The sequence below is a fragment of the Stegostoma tigrinum genome, chromosome 13 (assembly GCF_030684315.1).
Source record: "Stegostoma tigrinum isolate sSteTig4 chromosome 13, sSteTig4.hap1, whole genome shotgun sequence".
Taxonomy (NCBI): domain Eukaryota; kingdom Metazoa; phylum Chordata; class Chondrichthyes; order Orectolobiformes; family Stegostomatidae; genus Stegostoma; species Stegostoma tigrinum.
Genome location: NC_081366.1, coordinates 26,844,264 through 26,868,768, shown reverse-complemented (window position 1 = coordinate 26,868,768; position 24,505 = coordinate 26,844,264). Strand labels below are relative to the sequence as shown.

The window sequence follows — 24,505 nt, the reverse complement described above, 5'->3', positions numbered from 1 at the left end:
TTTCAACTGTTTTTTCGGCACCTTCCAAGCTTTGTTCAGTTTTTCTATGAAATTCAAAGCTATAGGATAGTCATCAAGCTTTATCAATTTTGCAGAAATTTGAGGACTCATTTGAAGAGCAAAAAGACTCAATGCTGAATTGCCTTCTGACAATAGAGCGCTGTCTCTAAATCTGCCCAATGTTAACTTATGAGACTCAGTATCAAATCTTGCTCTACAATCCTTCTGAGATAAAGGTTGGGATTTTTTTCATATTGACAGTGCAATATAAATCAAGTTTTTTTGTGACTGATAATACTTTAACAGTGGAATACTGTTACTAGGATCAGATTAAGTTCTAAATTAATAACAAACCTTTCCTTTTCTTTTCACATTAAAAGGGCAGCCGTCAACAGGAGAGTCCAAATAGCAGAAGCCTTCAGGTGCTCAGAAGAAGGAACACAGTGCTGATTCATGTGATACTCCGCTTGTTACAATTTGCCTGATCACAAAGACTCATTTATTCTCTAATCACTGCTTCTTGTTGGCTAACCAAATCCTGATTTGTGCTGATATGTAACCCCTTGCATCAGCTGCTTTTATCTTGTGCAGCAAACTTTAATGTGGCACCACATCAAATGCCTTTTAGAATTCTAACATCTGCCAGTGCTCTTTAATCCATTGTGAACGCTATTCTATCAAAAACCTCTCATTTATTTGTTTAATAACCTGAGATCCCATTGCCTTGGGAAGCAAAACTCAATCAGATCACCAACGAACATAGGTTGGCAGTTTAAAAATATTTTCACAGTGTCTGACAGAAAAAGGAAAACTGCTGTTTGAGGCACAGATACAAAGGAGCAGGTGAAAAGAGGTGAAAATTACATTTGAATTAAGGAGCAATCTAAATGCTGTGAAGGTTTGGTCTTGTTCAAAGGAAAGGAAACAGGAGAGGTGGAACATTAAAGTTGTTGAGGTGGGCTTTGCTGGTTGTAATGGTTTCTGGGAAAAATGGGACTGCGTGGAATAACTGTGGGAAGTCACTGCAGATTTTGAACTGGCATGGTGAGAAGTGAGGCTTGGAGTGAAATTTGAGCTTGGCATGACTTTGAGCCTGTTACTAACAATGGCTCGATGAGTGGTATTCTGTAAAAATGAAACAAAAACAGAAATTGCTGGAGAACTTCAGCAGGTCTGAAAGCACCTGTGAAGAGAAAGCAGAGTCAACATTTCGGGTCTAGTGACCTTTCTTCTGTTTCTGTTTTGTTTCACATTTCCAGCATCTGCAGTCCTTTATTTTATATTCTTCAAAAACATTTTGATTGTGATAGTTAATGAATGTAACATTCACCTTTTATGTCATGGTAGTGTATTAGTTATTCATTATGCTTGTTTGTTAAGAGTATAAGTTTTAAAATGTGAAGTTTATTTATCTACATTGGTCATTTGGAAAATTCATCTCATTTTAACAGTTACTGGTCATTACAGGGTCCATTACAACTATTGCAGCATTCTTCATCTATGCAACATGCACCTGAATGGTGTGGATTTTGGCTCTGTAGCTTTTGGAATAAATCAAGAATTATGTAAACAAGACTAAACTGATATCTTACCAAGATAGAATACATAAGGTGAAATAATGCTTCCAAATCTGGAAGCGGTAGATCCCATTCCAACACCTATGTTTCTTATTGCAGTTGGATACAGCTCAACAGAATATTGATAAACCATGCCGAAGGCAATAGTGATCCCAAATTTTCCAATCAATACCAGCACTGTGGAAAGTATTGCAAGATCTAAAAAAAACAGAAAACAAACAGTAAGCTTTGAGGGAGTTGCACTGTTTCAAAAGTGCCTGTCTGTATAATCCTGCTACACATCTGAAATGAGCTGATTTTCCTAATATTTGCTTCTAATAGGCATACTCATCAATTTGGAGAATGTCAGAAACTGATGGTGAAGCTCCCTATCCATTAAAACTAATGGTCAGGAAAGAATAATTTCCAATCAATTTCTGCTTATATATTCCCAAAGGATTTTGAATTGGATGCATACTTTGAAGACACAGACTTAAATGTTGGTGTTGTGCTGGGAAGGTAAGGTGTCTTAAAAAAAAACTGCAACTACAACTTGGACTTATATAATACCATGTAAAGAGAATGAAGAAGCCTCAAACTCTTTGGCAGAGACATATATAAAAAATAGCCACAGCTGAAGAAGTAGAGATTTGCAAGGTTGATTGGACAGTTGTTCAACAATGTGAATTTTAAGGAGGCTCTACACAGAAATCCAGAGACAAAATTTCAGACAGTGCAGGCTTGGTTACCTAATATCTGGCCATCGGTTATTAGACTGAAGAGATGGGTCCACATATGACGTTGTCATATGGTGCGTGTGTTTTCTTTTCAAGCTGGAGTCATTCATTCAGTGTTTGGAAGTTCAATCCATAAAGGAATTAATGTCAAGGAGGAAACTTTTAAGGCATTAGTGATTTGAATCAAGCCAGTGAACACAGCAATGAAGAACAAGTGAGCATTGGTCTAGAATAGGATAGCACCTAAAGTTGAGCTTAAGCTCTCAGAGGGAAGATAACTAGAGGTTAAACAGAATACCAGTTGAGTAATTATGTTTGAATGAGCCTATCAGTAACAAATAACTGATTTAGGGGCAGAAATAGACAAAATGTTAGAGGTAAAAGGAACCATACTTTTGCAATGGAGAAATTATATGAGTAAATTCAGCTCAAAGCCAGAAAAGAAGCAAGCCAAGACAGTGACTGAGGAGAAGGAAGAAGTTGATGATAATAGCACAGTTTGTTGGAGAGGCCAGAGATAATAGCACTGATATTGATAATGTTTAACATAAGCAAACTATGGCTCATTTAAGATTAATGGCTATTGGAAAAACAAATCTGATGATTCCAACTGGAAAACAGTGGTAGAGCTGTATGTCAATTTACACGTGAAAGTTAACCCCGTGCTTGTAGATGATATCAACAAGGACCAGCAAGCAGATGATGGGAAGGAAACCATGCAAGTATACAATGCAGGAGGCTATTTAGTCCAAAATGTCAATGATAACTCTGCAAAGGAACAATTCATCCAGATCCATTCCCATGCCCACTTGCCATAGCCCCGCACTTTCTTCTTTATTAGGGAATAATTTAGTTCCCTCTTGAACGTCAAGATTGAATCTGTCTCCAATACATTCTCAAGGACACATTCTGGGTCTTAACCATTCATTATGTGAAATGTGATTTTCCACAAGTCATAGTAACATGGAAACACAGAAGACAGGAGCAGAAGTAAGCCATTCAACCCCTCAAGCCTGCTTTGCTATTCATTCTGATCATGGCTGATCATCTTGCCCAATACCTTAAATCTCCCGTTCCCATATCCCTTTAGCCACAAAAGCTATTTCTACCATCTTTTTGAAAACACCATGTTTTAGCCTCAACCACTTTCTGTGGCAGTGAATTTCACAGGTTCATCACTCTCTGGGTGAAGAAATTTCTCCTCATCTCAGTTCCAAAAGATGTACCAATTATTCTTAAACTATGACCCCTGGTTCTGGACTCCAATGCTATCGAGAACATCCTTCCTACATCTAACTTATCTAGAATTTTATAAGTTCCTACGAGACCCCCTTTTATCCTTCTAAACTCTAAAGTCTGGCGAATACAATCTTAACTGACGCAATCTCCTCCTATTCACCACTTCTGCTATCCCAGGACTCAATTTGCTAAAGCTTCACTGCTCTGCTTCTACAGCAAGAACATCCTTCCTCAGATAAGGAGACCAAACCTGCACATGATGTTCCAGGTGTGGCCTCATCAATGCCCTCTAGAGTTGCAGAAAACCATACTTATTCTTGCATTCCAGTACTCTGGCTATGAAGGCCAATGTACAAATTACCTTCTTTTTTGCCTGCTACACTTGTGGCTGGTGCATAAGGAAATGCAGGTCTCGTGAACATTCCTTGCTTTCAATTTACAGCCATTCAAATAATAATCTGCACTCCTGTTTTTATTACCTCTGTTGATGACCTCACATTTACATTGTGGTTAATTTTGCACATCACTGTCATGGGTGGGACTTTGTCTTCATGTCACCTTTTCTTCTGGAGTCAATTACGTTAAATCTCTGCACTTTGTATCTTAATCCTTCCAACCATGGATCTGTTTCTCCTGATCTAATCAGTCTAGAGATCTCATGATTTTGAATACCTTTATCAGATCTCCTCTCAACATTCTCTTCTGTTGAGACAGCTATCTCAATTTCTCCTATCTATCTGCAAACTGAAGTTCCTCCTCCATGGTAGCATTCTCACTAACCTTATTTGTATTCTCGTTAGTGCTTTCCCATCTTCTTAAAATGTGACACTGAAAACTGGGTGCAACATTCCAGTTGAGGGTGAACTAACTTTTTAAAATTTGAACAGTTCTAACATAGCTTGTTTGCTTTTGTTCTCTATGCCCAATTGAAAAAGCCAAGGATGCTGTACGATTAATCACATTCTAATGATGTATGCACATAGATACCAAATCTATCTGCTCTCAGACCTCTTTTAGAATGGTAAGCTTTGATTTATATTATCTCTCCACATGCCTCTTACCAAATCATTCCACACATTTTTCCTATTTGGTCATGAGATGTGAGTATTGCTGGTTAGGCAAGTATATTGCTCGTGCCAAATTACCCTTGAATGCATGATGTGGTTCTTCCTATCCCCCCAGGACCAGCAGTGAAGACCAGAACACCTGACTACGGCCAGCCTGGTCCAAGATTGCAGCACAAATACAAACACTTCCTTATTAGCTCCCCAAAAGGAAGGTGAGGAATAACCTCTCAGTTTACATTGTCCACCTCGGGTACAGAGAACATTTGAACTGACAACAGAAACCCTAGCAAGGGGAAAGAACTTTGTCTCCAACACTACTTGGACAACAGACACATTTTGGCATCATTTTCATTAATTTCCTGTGTTGGACCCATTATGCGGCTATGCTAGTCTCAGTCGTCTCCCTTTGAGCTCATCACTATTGCCTGAGCTTCAGATACATTATGCAAATGAACATCTATGTTTCTGTTAAATTTAGAAATTGGTGAAGGAGTTTAGGAGTTCATCCATTCAAGTCTGCTCTGCCATTCGATAAGATCATAGCTGATCTGCCCCAAGCCTCAACTCCTCTTTTGTGCCAGCTCCTCATAGCCCTCAACTTCTCAATATTTCATAAACTTATCTACATTCCCTTTAAATACTTTCAGTAATCTAATCCTCACAACTCTATGCCTCAAGAGTTCCAGGTATTCACAACCTTGAGAAAATAATTTTTTTTTGCAATTCTGTTTTAAATGTTTATTTATTCTGTATCTGCTACCCTAGTTCAAGGTACTGTGCGATTGGAAACATCCTTTCAACATTTATTTTGAAAGGCCTCCTCAAAAATTGATATGTTTTAATTGGATCACTTCTTATTCCTCCAAATTCTAATGAACAAAGACTAAACCTATTCAACTGTTCTTGATAAGACATCCTCTTCATCACAGGAATTTGCTGAATGAAAGTCTTCTGAATTGCTTCCAAAGGCAGTCTATCTTTCTTAAATCCAGGGAGCAAAACTGAACACAGTTCTCCCGATATGACCTCACCATATATGTATAGCTGTAACAAAAACTACCTATTTTAAAATCCAACCCCCTAGCAAAAAGGTCATATTTCCATTTACTCTCTTAATTATTTGTTGCATCTACATTCCAACATTTTGTGTTTCGTGCACAAGAACAACCAGATCTTGGCACTGTATTTTTTTTGCAGTCTCTCTCTCTATTTAAATAATAATTAGCTTTTTTATTCTTCTTCCCAAAATGCATGACCTCATACTTCCCTATATTAAACCCAATCAACCAAGTCTTTGTCCATTCACTCAACCTGTTTACATCCTCTTTCAAATTCCTTATGTCCTCATAATAACCTGCCCTCTCACCTATTTTAATATCTTCATATATTATACTCTGTGCCATCCTTCAACTCATGATTATGGATGATAAATAATTGAGACCATAAAACTAATCCTTGTGGCACTCCACGAGTTATATATTTCCAATGGACAGAATAATCCTGGTTTGCAATCCTCTCTGTGTTAACCAATCCTGCCTCCCATCCATCAAGGTGTTGTGATGACATCCACATCTGATGTGAGGAAGCCCGACTGGTTTACCCTGGTGACTGTCAAGACTTTTATGAGCCCAGCATGCTAAGAGTCTCCTGCACTAATGCGGGTGCATCCATTTGGCGGCGTTGCTGAGGCAATGGCTTCACTGGCAGAGAGAGAAGGCAAGGGCAGAGCACCTCTGGAGAGACCTGAGATGAGATTTGACAGGCGCTTGGCTTTCTATTCCACTCCATGTGGTTGTTTGTTGACACCACCTATTGAGAAGAAGGGGCATCCAGAGTAAGGTCAATGTGTCTTATCCCCCTTTGGCTCTGCTAGAGATGGTTTGCAGGTCTGCGCATGTACTAGGAACCACTGAGGGCTCTGGGCTGCAGAGAGCCTCTCGCATCACTGCCAGGTGTTCGCCTGCCTGTCTCTGCATGTTGACCATTTCATTTACAATGGTTATGGAGACATGCCTTCTGCATGGGGCTCAGAAAGTGCCTAATTTCCAGTAGCCTTCTGAGTGTCAGTGACCTCAGGCCTTTCTTCCTCCAGCAGCTGCTCTATGCCCTTGATGTGTTCATTAGATTGTATCCCTGAGTCTGATCTAGCTAGAGTACCCAATTGAGATGATGATGAAGGGTGCTGTGCCTGTGTCTCCTCTGCAATTTCACAGCATCATCCTCAAAGATGGTGGTCCTGCTAGGAACAGGCCATTTTCTCCTGTGAATGGCATCCGTTGACCTGCTGTCCTGATGAAAAAAGAACTGCTTCGTTGGTTGAGATGCACAAATCATTTTGTAGATGAATGTGTGAAACGACCTGCATATCTGAGAAGAGCAGACTGCGAATTTCCTCACTGACTTTTCCTGCCAAACTGATCTCTCCATCAGCACTTTATCAGTTATGGCTCTTACCCATCAGCTCCATTGTATGCTGCTCTCAGTAGCTGAGGTTTCAGACATGACACCCCACCACCAGTCCTTTTTGTTGTTGACTAGTTTGTCCTGAAATGAGGGAACGAGAAGGTCAAGAGTAATAGAAATGGTTGTTTGAGTAATGTAAGAATGTGCATTGTCATGTTGAGGTAGTGAGTCCACCGTAGTGAGTAAATAGGAAGCACAGCCCCATTGGCAAAATGAATGGGCTGTTAGCCCTTCAGTGAACATCACACTGAGGCTTACAAGCATTTGATACATGTGAGGATGGACAAATTAGACTGCATGATATCCCGGGAAGCGTGAGCTAACAATGAAAAGATGGTGTCACTTAACTTTGGGAGCACAGGGTATTGTTTATCCACTTCCTTCATTATGTGTGTGTTCTTTGATGCTGCCAATGGGCATCGAAATTTCCTATGAGCTCAGCCCAAGGTGCTTAGAACTGGTGGTAAGAAGTCTTGGCACCATGGCAGGGGAATGGCCTCTCCTTATCTACCAGACAACCCAGAGCAGAATTTTTGGCACAGACTTAGAAAACTGTCTGGTAAATCTTTGGCTGTTCTGCAACACCTTGGCGTTTTGGGTGTGACCAACACATGCTCCTGACTTGCAACATGTGACAGGACATTTAGATGGGCTTTAAATGCAGCAGCTAACCCTTCATCCGAGAAGGTCTAGCTCTGGGTGAGAACATTGTGTCAGCTGCAAGTGGTTCATCGCTTAACTTATGCTCAAACTTGCTTGCCGATGAAATGAGCTGAGAGGTGTGTAATTGCATGAGAACATTTGTCTCAGGCTGTGACAGAAAAGACCCTAGATAGATGCCCAATGTCACACTTCAACTCCAAAATGCACAATTCTAGCCAAGGATGAGTCCAACTAATGGCAGGATACATAGTTTCAATAAAGCTTTAACTCATGATATCTTAAAAAGGCAGTCTGGAAATTCTGAACAAATGTTTTCAGTAACAAAGTAGCCTGCAGAAATCAGCGTGGCAATTTGGAAACATCCTTTCAAAATACTCAGGCTTGTGGGAATATCCTTTTTAACCAAGGTGAATGGTTCCAAAGATTCAATAGGTTTTAGAAAGGGAAATAATTTGTTGTGTCTAAACAACTTGGTGAAGGACATCAATGACAAACTGTACAGATAACTAATAAAGCTTGTGGAAAAATGGAGACATAAAAAAGGCAATTACACCAGAGTTGTCACACAGCAGCGAGAGGAAAAGGCATTCAGGAAATGCCCTACATTAAATTGAGAACTTTGACAAATTTTTCAGAGGTCACCATGCCCATTATCACTCCTGAATGTAATCCCTACAACGTACAATTTAATTTACCCATAGAACATAATATAACACACAAGATACAGTCTTGAGTGATAAGGATCCAATTGTAACAGTTACTATAAACACCTGGAAGCAAAACTCAGTGATCAGGTCTTACTAACTATGAGTGAGTTTATTATAGCTTTTCTTGATTTCACTCATGGAACGTTAGCATCATTGACTGGCCTGCATTTATTTCCTGTCCCAAGTTGCCCTTGAACAGGTGGTGATGAGCTGCCTTTTTGAACCACTGCAGCCCATGGGCTGTAGGTAAACTCACAAAACCACAAGGGAAGAGTTTTGATTTTGACTCAGTGACAATGTCGGAATGGCAGCATATTTCCAAGGCAGTATGGTCAGTGACCTGGAGGGGAACTTGCAGCTCTGGTGTTCCCATGTATCTGCTATGGTCGTCCCTCTTGACAGAGGTGGTCATGGGATTGGCTGATATGAGACAAGGATCTTTGACGAATTCTGCTTCCAACTCATAAAAGTACACTTAGTATATTTGATCTCTCATTGCAGTGCCTTTGCTGGCATGTTAAAGCTTACTGGAAAGCAGAGCAGATTGAAAGGCTCGATTGTCCCACAGAAATATACATCACATCTACTTATTTATATAGCAAGTAACATGGGTTACGGCTTGGCTATTATGCACCCAGAAGTGTAAAACCACAGATTTAAGAATAACATACAGTCTGTCATAAGAGTATATTTGTTCCAGTTGTGATGTTTAATTGTAATTTGATTAAAGCGAGTTTCAACTGTCCTATAATATGATTCTCGAATAACACATCAGTTTTGTACAATTAAGCATATCTCAGGATGAAAAGGAGGTTTAACATTTCAGCTCCTCTGCTAATGCTACTTTTGATGGAACTCAGAGATGTATGTGACTGACGAAAAAATGGAGACCCACCAACTTTCCCTTCCTTACTGTTCTCTCAGCGCCTGATCATTACAATACAACCAAACTGACGAGTTTTCATAGTCTGTGGAAAAATATTCCAGAATGCTAAAATCTCTTAAAGACAATGTTACAATCAGGTTTCAATTTACGATGGAATGCTATTTTAAAATGTTTAATGAAGGACAGATGATGATAATTTGAACTGAACTGTAAAACTTTACTTGAAGGAATGAGTTCAATGAAGAAAAGGACAACTCCACCAAGGAAAAGCGAGCCTGAATGGCTGAACCTTCGGGAAACCTTCTCGAGAAAAATCCAAGCTGCTACATAGGCTGGAACTTCGATGGCACCAGAGAAGAAACAGTTCAGATAGTCATCACCATGGAGATTGGGTGTGCCCAAAGACAGGCTGAAGTAGCCAGATGCAGAAACCATCCTGCAATGATATGGCAAAATATTCTTGTGAATCAAATTTTTAAACTTTTCTCCCAAGCCCTTCTCTTCCATGATAGACTTACCGGGATTTTCTTACTTTCTCATTTGTGCTCCTTGTCCCACCTATCATTTCCCAAGAAGGGGGTAAGCAGGAGATCTACTCTCCATAGTAATTACTGATGCCAAATATTAGAAGGTGAATAAGATTATTCTGCGCAGGCAATTAGCCTTCAAAATCTATCATCCAGCCCCCTCCAAAATGTTGTTCATTGAGAAACAACAGCATCTCTACTGGAATTTGCTTGACAAAACAAATGCTCTATACAATACCCAAATGCAGGATTTCATTCCAATATTATAGATAACAATCAAGTACCACAAAATGGATCCAAAGCATTGGATTGCTGCAGTTAACAGTGCAAGTATGTAGTCGTCTGTGGTATTATTGGTCACGTTGTGAGTGATGCATGGTATTATCAGGGGAAGTCTTATTGGTCAAGTTGTGATGGTTCTACATAGTTTATGTAACAGTAAGCTAGAATGCTAAACTCTCTTCAGGATTACACCACATGTATATTTGAATGTATCATATCAAACAATTAACTAAAATAGGTTATGATAATTTGAACTGCACTGTAAAAATATTAATAGAATATCAGAATTGCATAAAGTAAAGAACAAGGGAAGGTAAAATTAATTTGTTTTGTTCAGCGAATTATTCAATTTCTGCAATGTGTTCCTTTTTATTCATTGCCTGTAACTTTCACAAATTATAATTAATATGGTTCAAAAAAATCAGCTATTAGCATTCATTCAAAACAACATAGCAGTCAAGAAATACAGAAGGTGGCAGGTATGGCTCTCACCATATTACAGTATTAACCACCAGCGGGTTTGTAGTTGGGGTAGATCTCTGTTCCCAGGCTTCCATTTTAGATATTTTTAATTAACCTGTTCAGGTATGGTGTTATGATGTGTAGTAATTGTAATGCGGTCAGCCAGATGGACATCAAAGAACAAAAACAGAAGTTTCTGGAAAAGCTCAGCACGACTGACAACATCTGTGATGAAAAATCAGAGTTAACATTTTGGGTCCAGTGATCCTTCCTCAGAAAAGTTCTGCTGAAGACTGTGCCTAAAATGTGGAATTATTGTGTTATTCTTTACAGGCAAACGACACTGGGGCAGATGAAAACCAACTTGTAATTCTCCCAACAGCTTGCGGACCTCCAGCTTTATTGGTCATTGAAACCTAACATTCCCTGTGAAACCAGAAATTAAAACCTTTCAAAAGTTCACAGATTTAGTTAAAAAATATTACAACACCAAGATTACTCTCATTCTGAGATGTTATTGGTTTTATTTGGCAATTCGAGAACCAGGGGAATTTATATCCGGATTTTTGACTAGGTTAAGATTACTGGCAGGCATGTGACTTTGGTCTAACACTTAATGAGATACTGATAGACCGTTTGGTATGTGGGAATAATGATGTAATTATGCAAAAGCATTGACTAACTGGAAGCCCAACTCAACTTCAAAGAGGCATTACAATGACTTTATCATTGGAAAATGCAGCAATGGAGCACATGGGTTGCAGGGTATTCCGATGGTAGTGGACATCATAGCCAGTCCAACTCAACTTGGGGAACACCACTTGAGCGAAGGCAATTGCATAGCCTCATTTCGGGCATATCTCGAACAGAGGGATTCTAGGTCAGCTCACAACAAAACTGTAAAACCCTGATAGATGTTTACAAGATTGTGAATGGCAAGGTTAGAGCAGAAAGTATGAGGCTTTTTCCTACGGTGGAGGGGTCAATTACTAGGGTACACAGATTCAAGGTGTGGGGGATGGAGGCGAGTTTAAAAAAGATGGCCAAAGCATGTTTTTCACACAAAGGGTGGTGAGTTAGGGTGAGGGTTATGAGCTGCCGGAGGAGGTTGTGGAAGTCGACACAATACCTGCACTTAAGAAGCACCTGGATGAATACATGAATAGGAAGGGAATAGAGGGATACAGATTGTATAAGTTTTAGAATGGGAGGGCAACATGTCAGCACAAGCTTGGAGGGCTAAAGGGCTTGTTCCGGTGCTGTATTATTCATTTTTCTTTCTTTGTTTTAAAGTAAAGCCAAGCCTCAGCCAAAGCATTAAAAATTTGTCCAGGATCCAGGCCAGCAAGCCATTATAATTGCTGATGACATGCGAGCTTGACACATTAAAAAGAGTTCCATTAGACCTAAACGGAGCAACAGATCTCACAGGCTGGTATCCAGGAGAGTATACACCCTGGAAAGTCTACTTACATCTGATTTGGAACAGTTAAATTGCTTAGCAACATCCAAATCCGAACCAATCAAAATAAATGCCTAGTTAACTCGTCGCCTGGTTCTAATTGAGGTTGATACCAGAAAGGCCATTTCACTGATTGCAGAAGCGGTCTTCAACAAAATTCACTCTAGATGCCAACTGTTAAGTTTGCACAAAACCTCAGTTAAATGAGAACCTATAACAGGGAACCATTACAGATTAAGGGTACAACTTCTGTTCCAGTCTCTTATGAGAAGCAGCTGGTTCAGTTACCGCTGATTGAAGTAAAAGGCTCGAATGCAAGCTTGATGGGGCAAAATTGGTTGAGAAAAATTTACCCAGATTGGCTCAACATATTTTGATTAGAAAATGGCTGCCTGAGTGAGGTCCTAATTAAATACCCGCAAGATTTTCAGGAAGGTCTAGTTACCATGAAAGGAGGTAAGGCCACCTTGCTTGTCGACCAGGAAACATTTCCATGATCCTGCAAGGCCCACCCAGTGTCATTTTCCTCATGTGCAAAAGTAGAGGCAGAATTTGGGATAATAAAATATGAGGCTGGATGAACACAGCAGGCCCAGCAGCATCTCAGGAGCACAAAAGCTGATGTTTCGGGCCTAGACCCTTCATCAGAGAGCTATTTGGGAGACTGGAAAGCAATGAAATCATCCAATGAAGACAGTTTGTAGAATGGGCAGCAGCGGCCATAGCAATTGTGAAGCCCACTGGTTGGTTTGCCTTTGTGAAGATTTCAAACAAATGGTAAACTGCTTTTCAAAGCTGAATAAGTACCAAATCCCTTGCATACAGGATTCATATGCAAAGCTGGTGGGTGGCGGGGGTGGGGGGGGGGGGGTGCTATCCATCACGAAGCCAGACATGAATCATGCCCATAATTGCAATTGCATGACGATTTCCACAATCATGCTACAATTAGTATCCATAACGGTTCGTATCAATATATGAGACTGTCATTTAGGGCATGGTCAATCTATGCAAATTTTCAGCTGACAATGGAGAACATTTTACTATGTATAGCCCAGATCACTATTTATCTTGATGATGTCTTAGTAAAGGGAAGACCAATAAGGAGCAGTTAGAGTACTTGGACATTGTCCTTAGACATTTCTATCTGGTAGGCGTATGCCTTAGAAGGGAAAATTATGTGCTGTAGGCACCCAAAGTGACCCACTTGAGTTATAATGTTGATGAGACAGGTTTACACCTGTTGGAAGATAAAGTAAGGGTGATCAAAGGTGCCCAGCTCCCACATCTGTACTGGAGCTTAGGTCTTTACAGAAAGTTCAAATATCACCTGGCCTCCAATGTGGTAGCTCTGCATTAACTCTTGAAAAAGGCTCAGCCTTGGAAATAATCACGTATCCAAGCCATAGCTTTTACAGAAGTGAAGAAACAGCTGAGCTGTTGCCACACAGTGATCTCAAGTGAGATCTGGTATTGAGATGCGAAGCCTCTCTGTATGGCATCAGGGTAGTATTAGCTCATAGGCGACCCAGTGGAGAGAAATGCCCAATAATGTAAGCATCCATGACTTTGGCTAATGCAGAGCGTAATTATGCCCAGATAGAGGAGGAAGGTGTGGCAGTCATATTTGGAATCAGGACATTCCACCAAAACCTTTGTGGATGTGAATTTGTAATAATACTGGATCACAAACCTGTGCTAGGTCTACTTAGAGATGGAAAACAGTGCTGCCCATAGCTTCAGGCTGAATTCAGAGGTGGGCTCTAATGCCAAATATCCATAATTAGAAGTTGGAACATTATCTGTGAGGCCAAGTAGCAAATGTGGATGCATTGAGCTGCCTCCTGGTGGCAGATACACCACTGGTGCTAGCCTTGCTGGAAGAGTCCACAATGGTTTTAAATTTTCTGGACACACTTCTAGTCGCTGCTGACAATATCAGATTTTGACACAGAAAATCCAGTTCTGGAAAGCAGCTGGTGGTAATAGGGGACAGCAAAGGGCTACCACAACGGGAATTGAAACCTTTCTGGCCCTGGCAAGACCAGATCACTGTAAAGGATGACATGTTATTTTGGAGAGCAAAGGTCACCACCAAATACTGGCTGAACTCTACCAGGGTGATCCAGGGTTTACAAAATGAGGACACTGGTGACAAGTTATGTCTGGTGGCCAGGATTGGATGCACACATAGCTTTGTCAGTTGGGCAGTGCCCAGAGTGCCAACAAGGTTGAAGATTACAGCCAGCAGCTCTCCAACATTCATGGGAATGGCTGAGTAAACTCTAGGCTTGATTATGTGTCAACTATGCAGGTTCATTCATTGGCTCGATGTTCTTTATCAAAATAGCTGGATGTGCATAGAATTCATTCGGCAAACACAGGGACGACCATAAAACAAAACAGCATGCATCTTCTGCAATATATGGACTCCTGGAAGTTTTAGTCACAGATATTGGGCTATTATTTACCAGCAGGAAATTTGAGTATTTCCTAAAGTAGAATGAGATTTTTCATATAAAGACTGCTCCATACCATCCATCATCTAATGGTCTGGCAGTAAGAGCAGTCCAAACTTTGAGGGAAAGCTTAAAGAAACAGTCTCCAGTTTCATGAGGTACCAAACTGCCCAGGTCCCTATTTGATTGTACGTCCACTCCTCATGCAATTACAGGGATTGCTCCAGCAGAGTTGCTAACTGCACCAGGTTAAATCTGATCTGCTTGGAACTGAGAGGAGGATGAAGCAGCACAGGAGCGCTAGTGCTGTATACAAGACTCCGCTACATGAGAGAGACAGTTTACTTTAGGGGATGAAGTTTGGTATGGGAACCACAGGAATGACTCTGTATGGGTAAGAGCAATGGTTGACATGAAATCAGGTCCAGTGACATATAAAGATCGGGTAGGTGTGATGGTCCTGAACAAGCACAGGGACCATTTAAAGCTGCAAACCTTGCTTGATAGATTTTATTTTTGCTTTAAATGAGGTGGTCTTTCACTGAAACGCAAGCACACAATGCTGCAATTTGGTTTTGACAATACGACAGAAGTTTATTGTGCAAAAGAAATGAAGGCAAAATAGAATAGAGCAAACAATTTACATCTAACACACATTTAGTGATTTTGTAACATGCAGCAAATTACCACCTTATTAATCTCAAAACCCCTCTCTACAGAGTAATCACACCAGACCAAATTCTTTTCTCTGTTACAACTATGGGGCCTATTTTAACTGTGACCTCAGTTCCCCATTATGAGAATACAGTGGCCTATTTTGGGAGCTTTCCTACAACTGAGCTTGTACATTCTCAGCTTCAAAAATCCCCTTCAGAGTTGTTATCAAGTACTTCTGGTCTGGAACTTTCAAACTAAACAGCTTATACTGTTGTAACCATTTCTTAACCACTCTTCAGGAAAGACATGAAGTTATTGCAAAGATAACTGAACTGATTACTGGAATAATTCTGGGAATGAAACAATTAAAATTACATGGATAAGCTGGAGAAACACTTTTGTAGGAGCATGGGGAACAAATTAGATTATTCTTTGAAAGAGTTGGCACGGGGTAGATGGGCTGAATGATCTCCGTCTCTGCTATAATTATTATATAATTCAACACATTACTTACCAAATCAGCATGTTTATGATAGTGATCGCTCGAATATTACTGGTTTTAAATAAGTATAAAAATGAATGAGATTGTTTACTCTGAGCATTCAAATCTTCAAGCTGCAAGAAAAACAGAGAGGATTCAGTATTATCACTGATATTTGGAAAATAATAGATCTTATCAGTTTTTTTCAATGGTTCCCAGTTGGGGATGGGTGATCCATAAATCTTATTTGAAAACATTCATATTTTCAGTTTTTCTCTTCACCTTAACCACCTTTCTGAATGTTTTAAAATAATTTCAACAAATTTTCTGCCCAATCTTCTAATAGAATATCCTGCAAAACACCTTCAATGCAGGAAATTTCAGAGACATCAGAAAAGGGAATCTGCCTAGAAGCCACATCCCTTTTGTACAGCACTAGCTTCCATGTTCTGCTGACAGATGAAGTTTCCCAGAATTTTCAGCGTGTTAATACCAGTGAATGGATAACTGTGTAGACTTGTAAGTGTTAGGGTTGGAAAAATGAATGATCAAAGCAGGTAGGGCAGGTGTGAGAAGTGGGTAATAGGACACTGTGGCTGAGGGAAGTGGGTATGGAAGTAGGGTGTGTGTGGTGTGAGTAAGAAGGTAGTGTTGCATTTGGTGGGGATGATAGTTGGGAGGCTGACAGTTGGGTGCAAAGGCAACAGGTTGGAGTGAAAGGAGTAAGGTGGCATGGGCACTGAGTGGTAGATGGATGAGGTGCATACTTGAGTTGGACAATGAGAGGTTGTCATGCTGTGGTTTGTCAGACTGATTTGGAAGGCGAAAGCAGGCATTCAGTGGAGTCAGGTGTTGGGGATGAATCAGGGGTTCCAGAGTGAGTCAGGGTGTCAGATGTTATGTTATCCAGGAATTTTCCATCTAACATTTCATGGGCAGCTGTCAGGTAAGTAAGTCGGAACTGTTCAAAGTCACCATCGCAAATTAAGAATTTCTTTGGAATGTCTGAGAACAGAGGAATTGTCCATTAGAAGTTCAAATTTTCAGGTAATTCCCACAAAGTTAGCACAAGACTTCTACACTTATTGGTCCCACTTTCTGGCAATCTGGAATATCACAATATCACAATTTATGACAGTGTCTCAAAGCTCAAAGAGAAATATCGCTCACATCATATGACTCTCATTTTGTATGTGCGTAGGTAAAATGCTTTTGTCAGTTAACTTAATGGATTACACACAGTATATATTTTATATAGAAACTGTGATGAAGTTCTTCGTGTCTTTTCCTTTTACCTCCTTCAGAGCTGTCCATATGGCAAGTAGCAGAAAAGACTTCATGTTTTGTTTAAATTGAGCATGATAAACGCTTCTTCAATGTCATAAAAGAATATTCAGATATATATCTTTGTTTAATGTGCCACATTATCGTGAATGTTTTTTACATGGTTTCCTGGAACTTTTACAGACAAGAGTGCAATACCATGGCACAACATGAATACTATAACTTGTTACACCCCAATTTTCTAACTGATGTGGCAGCAACTTTTTAAGATCATCTTCATTGCATCACAGAACCTGAAAAATTCTAATGGGCCATTCTTAAAACCATGGTCTTTATGAACTGAAAAGTTTGAAATAAATACTGGATTACATTGGTTTGTCTTTTAGCTTTTCTTTCAACTTGTATAGAGCTATCACAATGAATAATTGCATTAATGAGACAAACAAAGGAGGAAAGTCCTATGGTTACAAATCAAGCAAAGTGACCTTCTAAAATGGGCTACTGGTAAGGTATTATTATATTACTGTGTCAAGTAACTCATCCCATTTATTGTTTTTAATGTTTTACCTATTGTCACGATATTGTGTATTGTTGAAAGCAATTTTTACTCCTGGTAATAGCTTAAAAGGTGACACTGAGTTACTTGCCCAAGATACGTGTGTTTTTACGTAACTATTTTTCCTGTCTGATCACTTCAATGGAAAGCAAAATGTTGAGCTTTGTTTCAGCATTAATAAATTAAGGATTTAAAAAAAAGCTTAAAAATGCCAGTGGATTTTGTACTATTTTTCAGAACAAATGGGATTTTTAAAGAGATTACATCAATCATCAAGGGAACTATTGCAATTTTCTTAGGTAAGACGAAATGCAGATCCCTGTGACAAGGGGATATATGGCAATGGGAGACAAGTTTACTTGGCAAATATGCTCAGACTGCTGAAGAAAGTGACAGATCACAATATAGAAAAAGAAGTGTCCACGGCAGTCCTGGTTCAGAACACCACTCATCACTTTAGAATCAATCTGCACTACACATTTCTCATTGCTTTCATACCAAAGAACAAAGAAAACTACAGTACAGGAACAGGCCTTTCAGCCCTCCAAGCCTGCACCGATCCAGATCCTCTGTCCAAACCTGTCATCTATTTTCTAAAAGTCTGTATTCCTTTGCTCCCTGCCCATCCATGTACCTGTCCAGATACTTCTGAAAAGACACTATCATGTCTGCGCCTATCACCTCTGCTGGCAACGCATTCCAGGCACCCACCACTCTCTGAGTAAAGAACTTTCCACAAGTATTTCCCTTAAACATTGCTCTTCTCACTTTGAACCCATGACCCCGAGTAATTGAGTCCCCCGCTCTGGGAAAAAGCTTTTGCTATTCACCTTGTCTATACCCCTCATAATTTTGTAGACCTCAATCAGGTCCCCCCTCAATCTCCATCTTTCTAATGAAAATAATCCTAATCTACTCAACCTTTCTTCATAGCTAGCGCCCTCCATACCAGGCAACATCCTGGTGAACCTCCTCTGCACCCTCTCCAAAGCATCCACATCCTTTTGGTAATGTGGTGACCAGAACTGTATGCAGTACTCTAAATGTAGCCAAACCAAAGTCTTATACAACTGTAACATGACCTGCCAACTTTTGTGCTCAATACCCCGTCCAATGAAGGAAAGCATGCCATATGCCTTCTTGACCACTCTACTGACCTACGTTGCCACCTTCAGGGAACAATGGACCTGAACACCCAGATCTCTCTGAGCATCATTTTTCCCCAGGACTTTTCCATTTTCTGTATAGTTTGCTCGTGAATTAGATCTTCCAAAATGCATCACATCGCTTTTTCCCCTTTTGAAAAAAATGCAAACAATATTTCATCTGGAGCCTATTCAGGATTTTCTACAACATTACACCTTTTATCATGTATTCTATGCAGCTGGCTATAAGATCAAGGCAAATATATGTTTTTCAAGGCCTTATCCCACCATGCTGCCACCTTTAATGCAACAGCTATTTGTGCAACAACATCTATCACAATTTGCAGTATTTCTTAAACAATTTGTCATTTCAGTTTGTTACTATCAGCAAACTTACTGTTCCCAAATTCATCAATGCACATCATTAATGTATATAAAAAGGTGTGGAGGATTTGCCAATCTTCTATCTGTGTTTCAATATATGTTACTCTTAAAAGGATTTTTTCTGTTTTTTGACCAAAGTTACAACAGTTCAATTAGAGAGCCCTCATTGGAAGAATGCGACCCCAACACAGAAACATATGGAATGCCACTCATGCACACGTGTCTTTCATCGTTCCCTTTTTTATTTCATTTTTTCATTCTCACATTCACATGCTCAAATTCTCTTTAATTCCTTGTGCCTTTTTTATTACCTTAATCTTAGCAGTACATGACACTTTAATTAGTCCATGTGAGTCACCTGTACAGCATTTCACTTGCTTTTAAAATAAAGGTCAAGCAAGCGCAATTGGTCTATAAGAAATTTATGCAAACTGATACGCTTTCAAGTGCTCAGAAATTTCACCCTGCATGAGTGACCCTAATAGTTCACCAACAACCAAACTGACTGGCCCAAGCATTCTGTTATACCAGCTGTACATCATAGACTCATAGAGTCATACTGCACAGAAACAGATCCTTTGGTCCAACTCATCCATGCCGATAATGTATCCTAAACTTATCTAGTCCCATTTGCCTGTGTTTGGCCTTTATCCCTCCAAATCTTTCCTTTGCATGTATCCATCCAAGTGTCTTTTAAAAATTGTAATTGTATTTGCCTCTAAAATTTCCGTTGGCAGCTCATTCCACGCGTGCACCATCCTCTGTGTGAAACATTTGTCCACCAGGTCCCTTTTAAATCTTGCCCCTCTCACCTTAAACCTACGGCCTCCAGTTTTGGACTCCTTGGAAAAAGGACTTGACTATTCACTTCATCCATCCCCCTCATGATTTTGTAAATCTCTATAAGGTTATCCCTCAGCCTCTGACATTCCAGGAGAAACATCTCAGCGAATTCAACTTCTCCTTATAACTCTAACCCTCCAGCCCCAGCAACATCCTTGTAAATTTTTCTGCACCCTTCCTAGTTTAACAACACTCTTCCCATAGCAGTGTGACCAGAATTGAATGCAGTATTCAAAAAGTGGCCTGACCACTGTCTTGTATTGCTGCAACATGATGTCCCAACACCTATACTCAATGGTCTCATCAATGAAGGCAAGATTGTCAAATACCTTCTGCACCACCCTGTTTACCTGCGATGGAACTTTCAAGGAGCTATGAACCTGCATCCCTAGGTCCCGCTGTTCAACAACACTCCCCAGAGCTCAAACATGTACTGTGTAAGTCCTGCCCTCGTTTTCCCTATCAAAATGCAACAGCTCGCATTTATCTAAACTAAACTCCATCAGCCATTTCTCAGCTCATTGCCTCTCTGATCAAGATCTCCCTGTACTCTGAGATAACCTTCTACACTGTCAACTATACCGTCAATTTTGGTGATATCCGCAAACTTGCTAACCACACTTCCAATATCCCTTCGCCAAAACATTGACATAAATGATGAACAAAAGTGGACTTAGAACTGATCCTTGCAGCACACCGCTGGTCACAGGCTTCCACTCCAAATAACAACTGTTCACCAACACTTTCTGTCTCCTACTGCCAAGACAACTTTGTATCCAAATAGTTATGTTTGAAAAGAGGTGGCAAATTGGCCAACCTATGGTTTTACTCTGAATTTCGTAAGAATACAATTGCTGACTTTGATGTTGTACACCCATAGAACTGAGAGGGCAGCAAGTTACATTCATAGTAAACTAGCCTGCCTTCATCATAACGTCTCATGTTTCTGAAACAGCACAGCGCCTCAAGCCAAAAATACAACAACAACCACATGCATTTACAGAGTGAACTTAACATAATGACACTTAGTAGGGGTAATGTCAAACAACATTTGGCACTGATGAGATAAAAAGAAAGAACGAATCAGTATCACAAAACTACAGTTTATTTCCATACTTTTCATTGTGTCTTTTTTGTTATTATGATTGTTTACTGAAGTAAAAGTTACAAATTTATGAAGCGACTTCAATCATCTATCACCCAAAACATTATGTACCTATTTACAAACAAATGATCTTATCTGTCATACTAAACACATTTAGCACTATTATGGAACAGCTCATGTAATATATGTGTGATATAACCTATATGTTTCATACAATCTTTTGCATTAAAGGTACCAAAAAACTAAATCTGTGTGTGGGACAGGATATTCAGACAATTTACCAAAGAACTGCTGAAAATCAGAAACAAAAACAGAAATTGCTGGAATATTTCAACAGGTCAGGCAGCTTCTTTGGGGAGAAATCAGAGTTAATAGTTTGGGTTCTGAAGTTTTGAAAAATTCTGGACCTGAAATGTTAACTCTGATTTCTTTTCACAGATGCTGCCTGACCTGTTGAGATTTTCCAGCCATTTCTGATTTTGATATTCAGAGATGTAATACGTGTCTCTAGAGTAGGGGGGACTTGAACCTGGTGGTCCTGGCTCAGAGGCAGAGGAACTACCACTGCACTACAGAATTGAATTGTGCAGTAGCCAGCATGATCACAGACAGCTGTGGAAAGATGCCAGTTTTCTGACGAGTGAGAGGAGTGCCCTTGAGGACAGATTCCCAGCTTTGGAGAGTAAAAGTCTAGAAATCACCAGAGAGTGCATTGCCACGTGAAGTTGCATTCAATTATGGTTGGAATATTCAGTGGATGGGACTTTGTTTAAAAGGATAGCAAAAAAATTTGCATGGGAGAACAGGGAGAAGAAATTCTGTTAGAGTTGGCAGGAATTTGGGACTCTGCATACAAGAGTATATTTCTGCTAAGAGTGCTTGTTTAATCTATAAATGTGACATCTGGTTTTGGGCTTTGTTATGGTGGTATTAAGTGTTAGCAGTTTAGTGAATCATTTGCTTCCTAAGTCATTTTTACTCAAAGTTGATCTTATATTTTTTGTTATAGTGCAAATCTCAAAATGTGAAATCCTGCATGCAATTCTTTATGTTGGTTACTTGGCAATTTTTATCTGTTTTTAATTGTTATTTGTCTCTATAGGGTTCATAAAAAAAGCAAATATGAAATTGATGAGGATTCTCATGCCTAAATGGTATGTTGTGAATCCTGTTGGGAAGTGCTTATTTGCTTTTGAGTGAAGATGGAATTGGATTTGGACAGAAGATTCTTAATGGATAGATAACCTTGTAGTGCTTACTATCTAGTACAAGTTTGTCCAATACATATGCCTAAGTCCACAGAAGGCCTGCCAAAGGTATCCATCTGTCTGCCAATTGGACTTAATCTAAACTGTCCATTAAAAGTGGCCCCTTTGGCAGCAACTTGCAGGGCCAACCAGCATCCAGAAGCTCTTCCAGCATCCCTCCTGCTAAGTGTCCATGTAACCAAGGAACACTGTGAAGCTGAGATCTGATGGTTTTTTCTCCCACCTGGCAGTGATGCATCAATTGTTCAGTAAAATGATCCATGCTAACAATGGTGGCCTGTCAATTGTCCTCATCTGTTCTACTGTCTGTCTGTGAACCTGGATTTGTTTCTTCCTTTCCTTTCCAGCCCCACCCCCAGCCATTCTCCTGCACGGCCTTTCTTCCCTGTTTAAGATCAGCAGGATGTTGGAGGGTGGCATGGATAATGATAAAGTTAAAAGTGACCTACTCAATGCTCCATAAGGTTAAAAAAAACATAGAATTACTCAAAGATTTGTTATAGTCATGGGCAATTAGCAAAATCTGACTGTTTTCTCTCTTTTTTTCTGTATGCAACTTCATTATTTCAGGAGCTTCTTCCTCTGTATTCTTGAACTCTCCTCATCATTGTTTGCTTTTATTGTGACTGCATTATTTCATTTAATCTCGTATAGACTGACAAACTGAGTTCTAAGAACCAAATGGAAATCCTATGCATTTTATTGCAAGCTTTCCACAGCATGCAAATCGAGACAGTTTTGAAAGATTAGCTGTTAACAGGTACAGCATTCAGTAGTGCTGGTGTCATCTGTTCCTTAAGGCACTGTTTTGATTCCTACTCTAGGATTTGGGGATGAGGGAAGAGGTAGGCTTGCACTTTCTTATTGAGCCAAGTAAGTGAAAGGTTAAGGCCTACAGTTTAAACACTTCTAAGTTTGCCAAGAATATGTAGTTGATGTTAAAACTAAATCATTGCATGCACAGTATCACAAAGTGTGGAGCTGGATGAGCACAGCAGACCAAGCAGCATCTCAGGAGCACAAAAACTGATGTTTTGGGCCTAGACCCTTCATCAGAGAGGGGGGATGGGGAGAGGGAACTGGAATAAATAGGGAGAGAGGGGGAGGCGGACCGAAGATGGAGAGAAAAGAAGATAGGTAGAGAGGAGATTATAGGTGAGGAGGTAGGGAGGGGATAGGTCAGTCCAGGGAAGACGGACAGGTCAAGGAGGCGGGATGAGGTGGTAGGTAGGAAATGCAGGTGCGGCTTGAGGTGGGAGGAAGGGATGGGTGAGAGGAAGAACAGGTTAGGGAAGCGGAGACAGGCTGGGCTGGTTTTGGGATGCAGTGGGGGGTGGGGGGAAGAATTGACACACGCATGCACAGTATCACTTGGTTCATAAGGCTGATTCCTGGGATAACAAGCTGTCTTATGAGCAAAGATTGAACTGTTTCAGACTTTACCCACTGGAGTTTTGTAAAGTTAAAGGTGATCTTACTGAAACGTATGAGATTTTACGGTGGCTTGACAGGATAGATGCTGTCAGCATATCTTCTGTGTGGGAGAATCTAGAACCAGGAGACATAAGGGTATCCTATTTAAGTTAGAGATGAGGGGAACTTCTTCTGTCAGTGGGACATTAGTCTTTGGCATTCTCCACCACAGAGAGCAGTGGGGGATGGGCTGCTGAATATATTCAATGTTTACAGAAACAGAAGTAACTGGAAAAGCTCAGCAGGCCTGGCAGCATGTGTGGTGAGAAATCAGAGTTCACGTTTCAGGTCCGCTCACCCTTCACCGGAATGTTTTCGGTCACTGCACTTGAAACTTTTCCAGCAACTTCCGTTTTTGTTCCTGATTTAAAGCATCCTCAGTTCTTTTGGTTTTTATATTCAATGTTTAGTTGGACCGAGTTTTGGTTCACAAGGGAATTAAAGATTACACGGGATAGACAGGAAAGTAGGTTTAAGGTCAGAATCATGATCTTAGTTAATGGTGGACCAGTTTTGATGGACTTAATGGCCTACTCCTGCTCCTATTTCTTATGTTTTTATCAGATGACATGCATTGTGTGGTGGTACTAGTGTTCTAACTCTGTTGGTGTATGAAATAACTGGCTGCACATCAGCAACAGCAATCCTTAAGATGATAAAATGTGAAGCTGGATGAACACAGAAGGCCCAGCAGCATCTCAGGAGCACAAAAGCTGACATTTCGGGCCTAGACCCTTCATCAGAGAGGGGGATGGGGTGAGGATTCTGGAATAAATAAGGAGAGAGGGGGAGGCGGACC

The 24,505-nt window shown here is 40.2% G+C and overlaps 1 protein-coding gene across 1 annotated transcript in view; it reads right to left on the bottom strand.

The window, feature by feature from the left end:
- The window catches only part of LOC125458321 (organic cation/carnitine transporter 2-like), a 74,085-nt gene that overhangs the window by 5,397 nt on the left and 44,183 nt on the right, over nt 1-24,505 (bottom strand). Inside the window, exons 6-8 of the mRNA XM_048543514.2 lie at nt 15,682-15,782; nt 9,540-9,754; nt 1,593-1,775 (exon numbers count right to left, since the gene is read on the bottom strand). Coding sequence (XP_048399471.2) covers nt 1,593-1,775; nt 9,540-9,754; nt 15,682-15,782 — 499 coding nt within the window. The remainder of the gene's footprint in view (nt 1-1,592; nt 1,776-9,539; nt 9,755-15,681; nt 15,783-24,505) is intronic.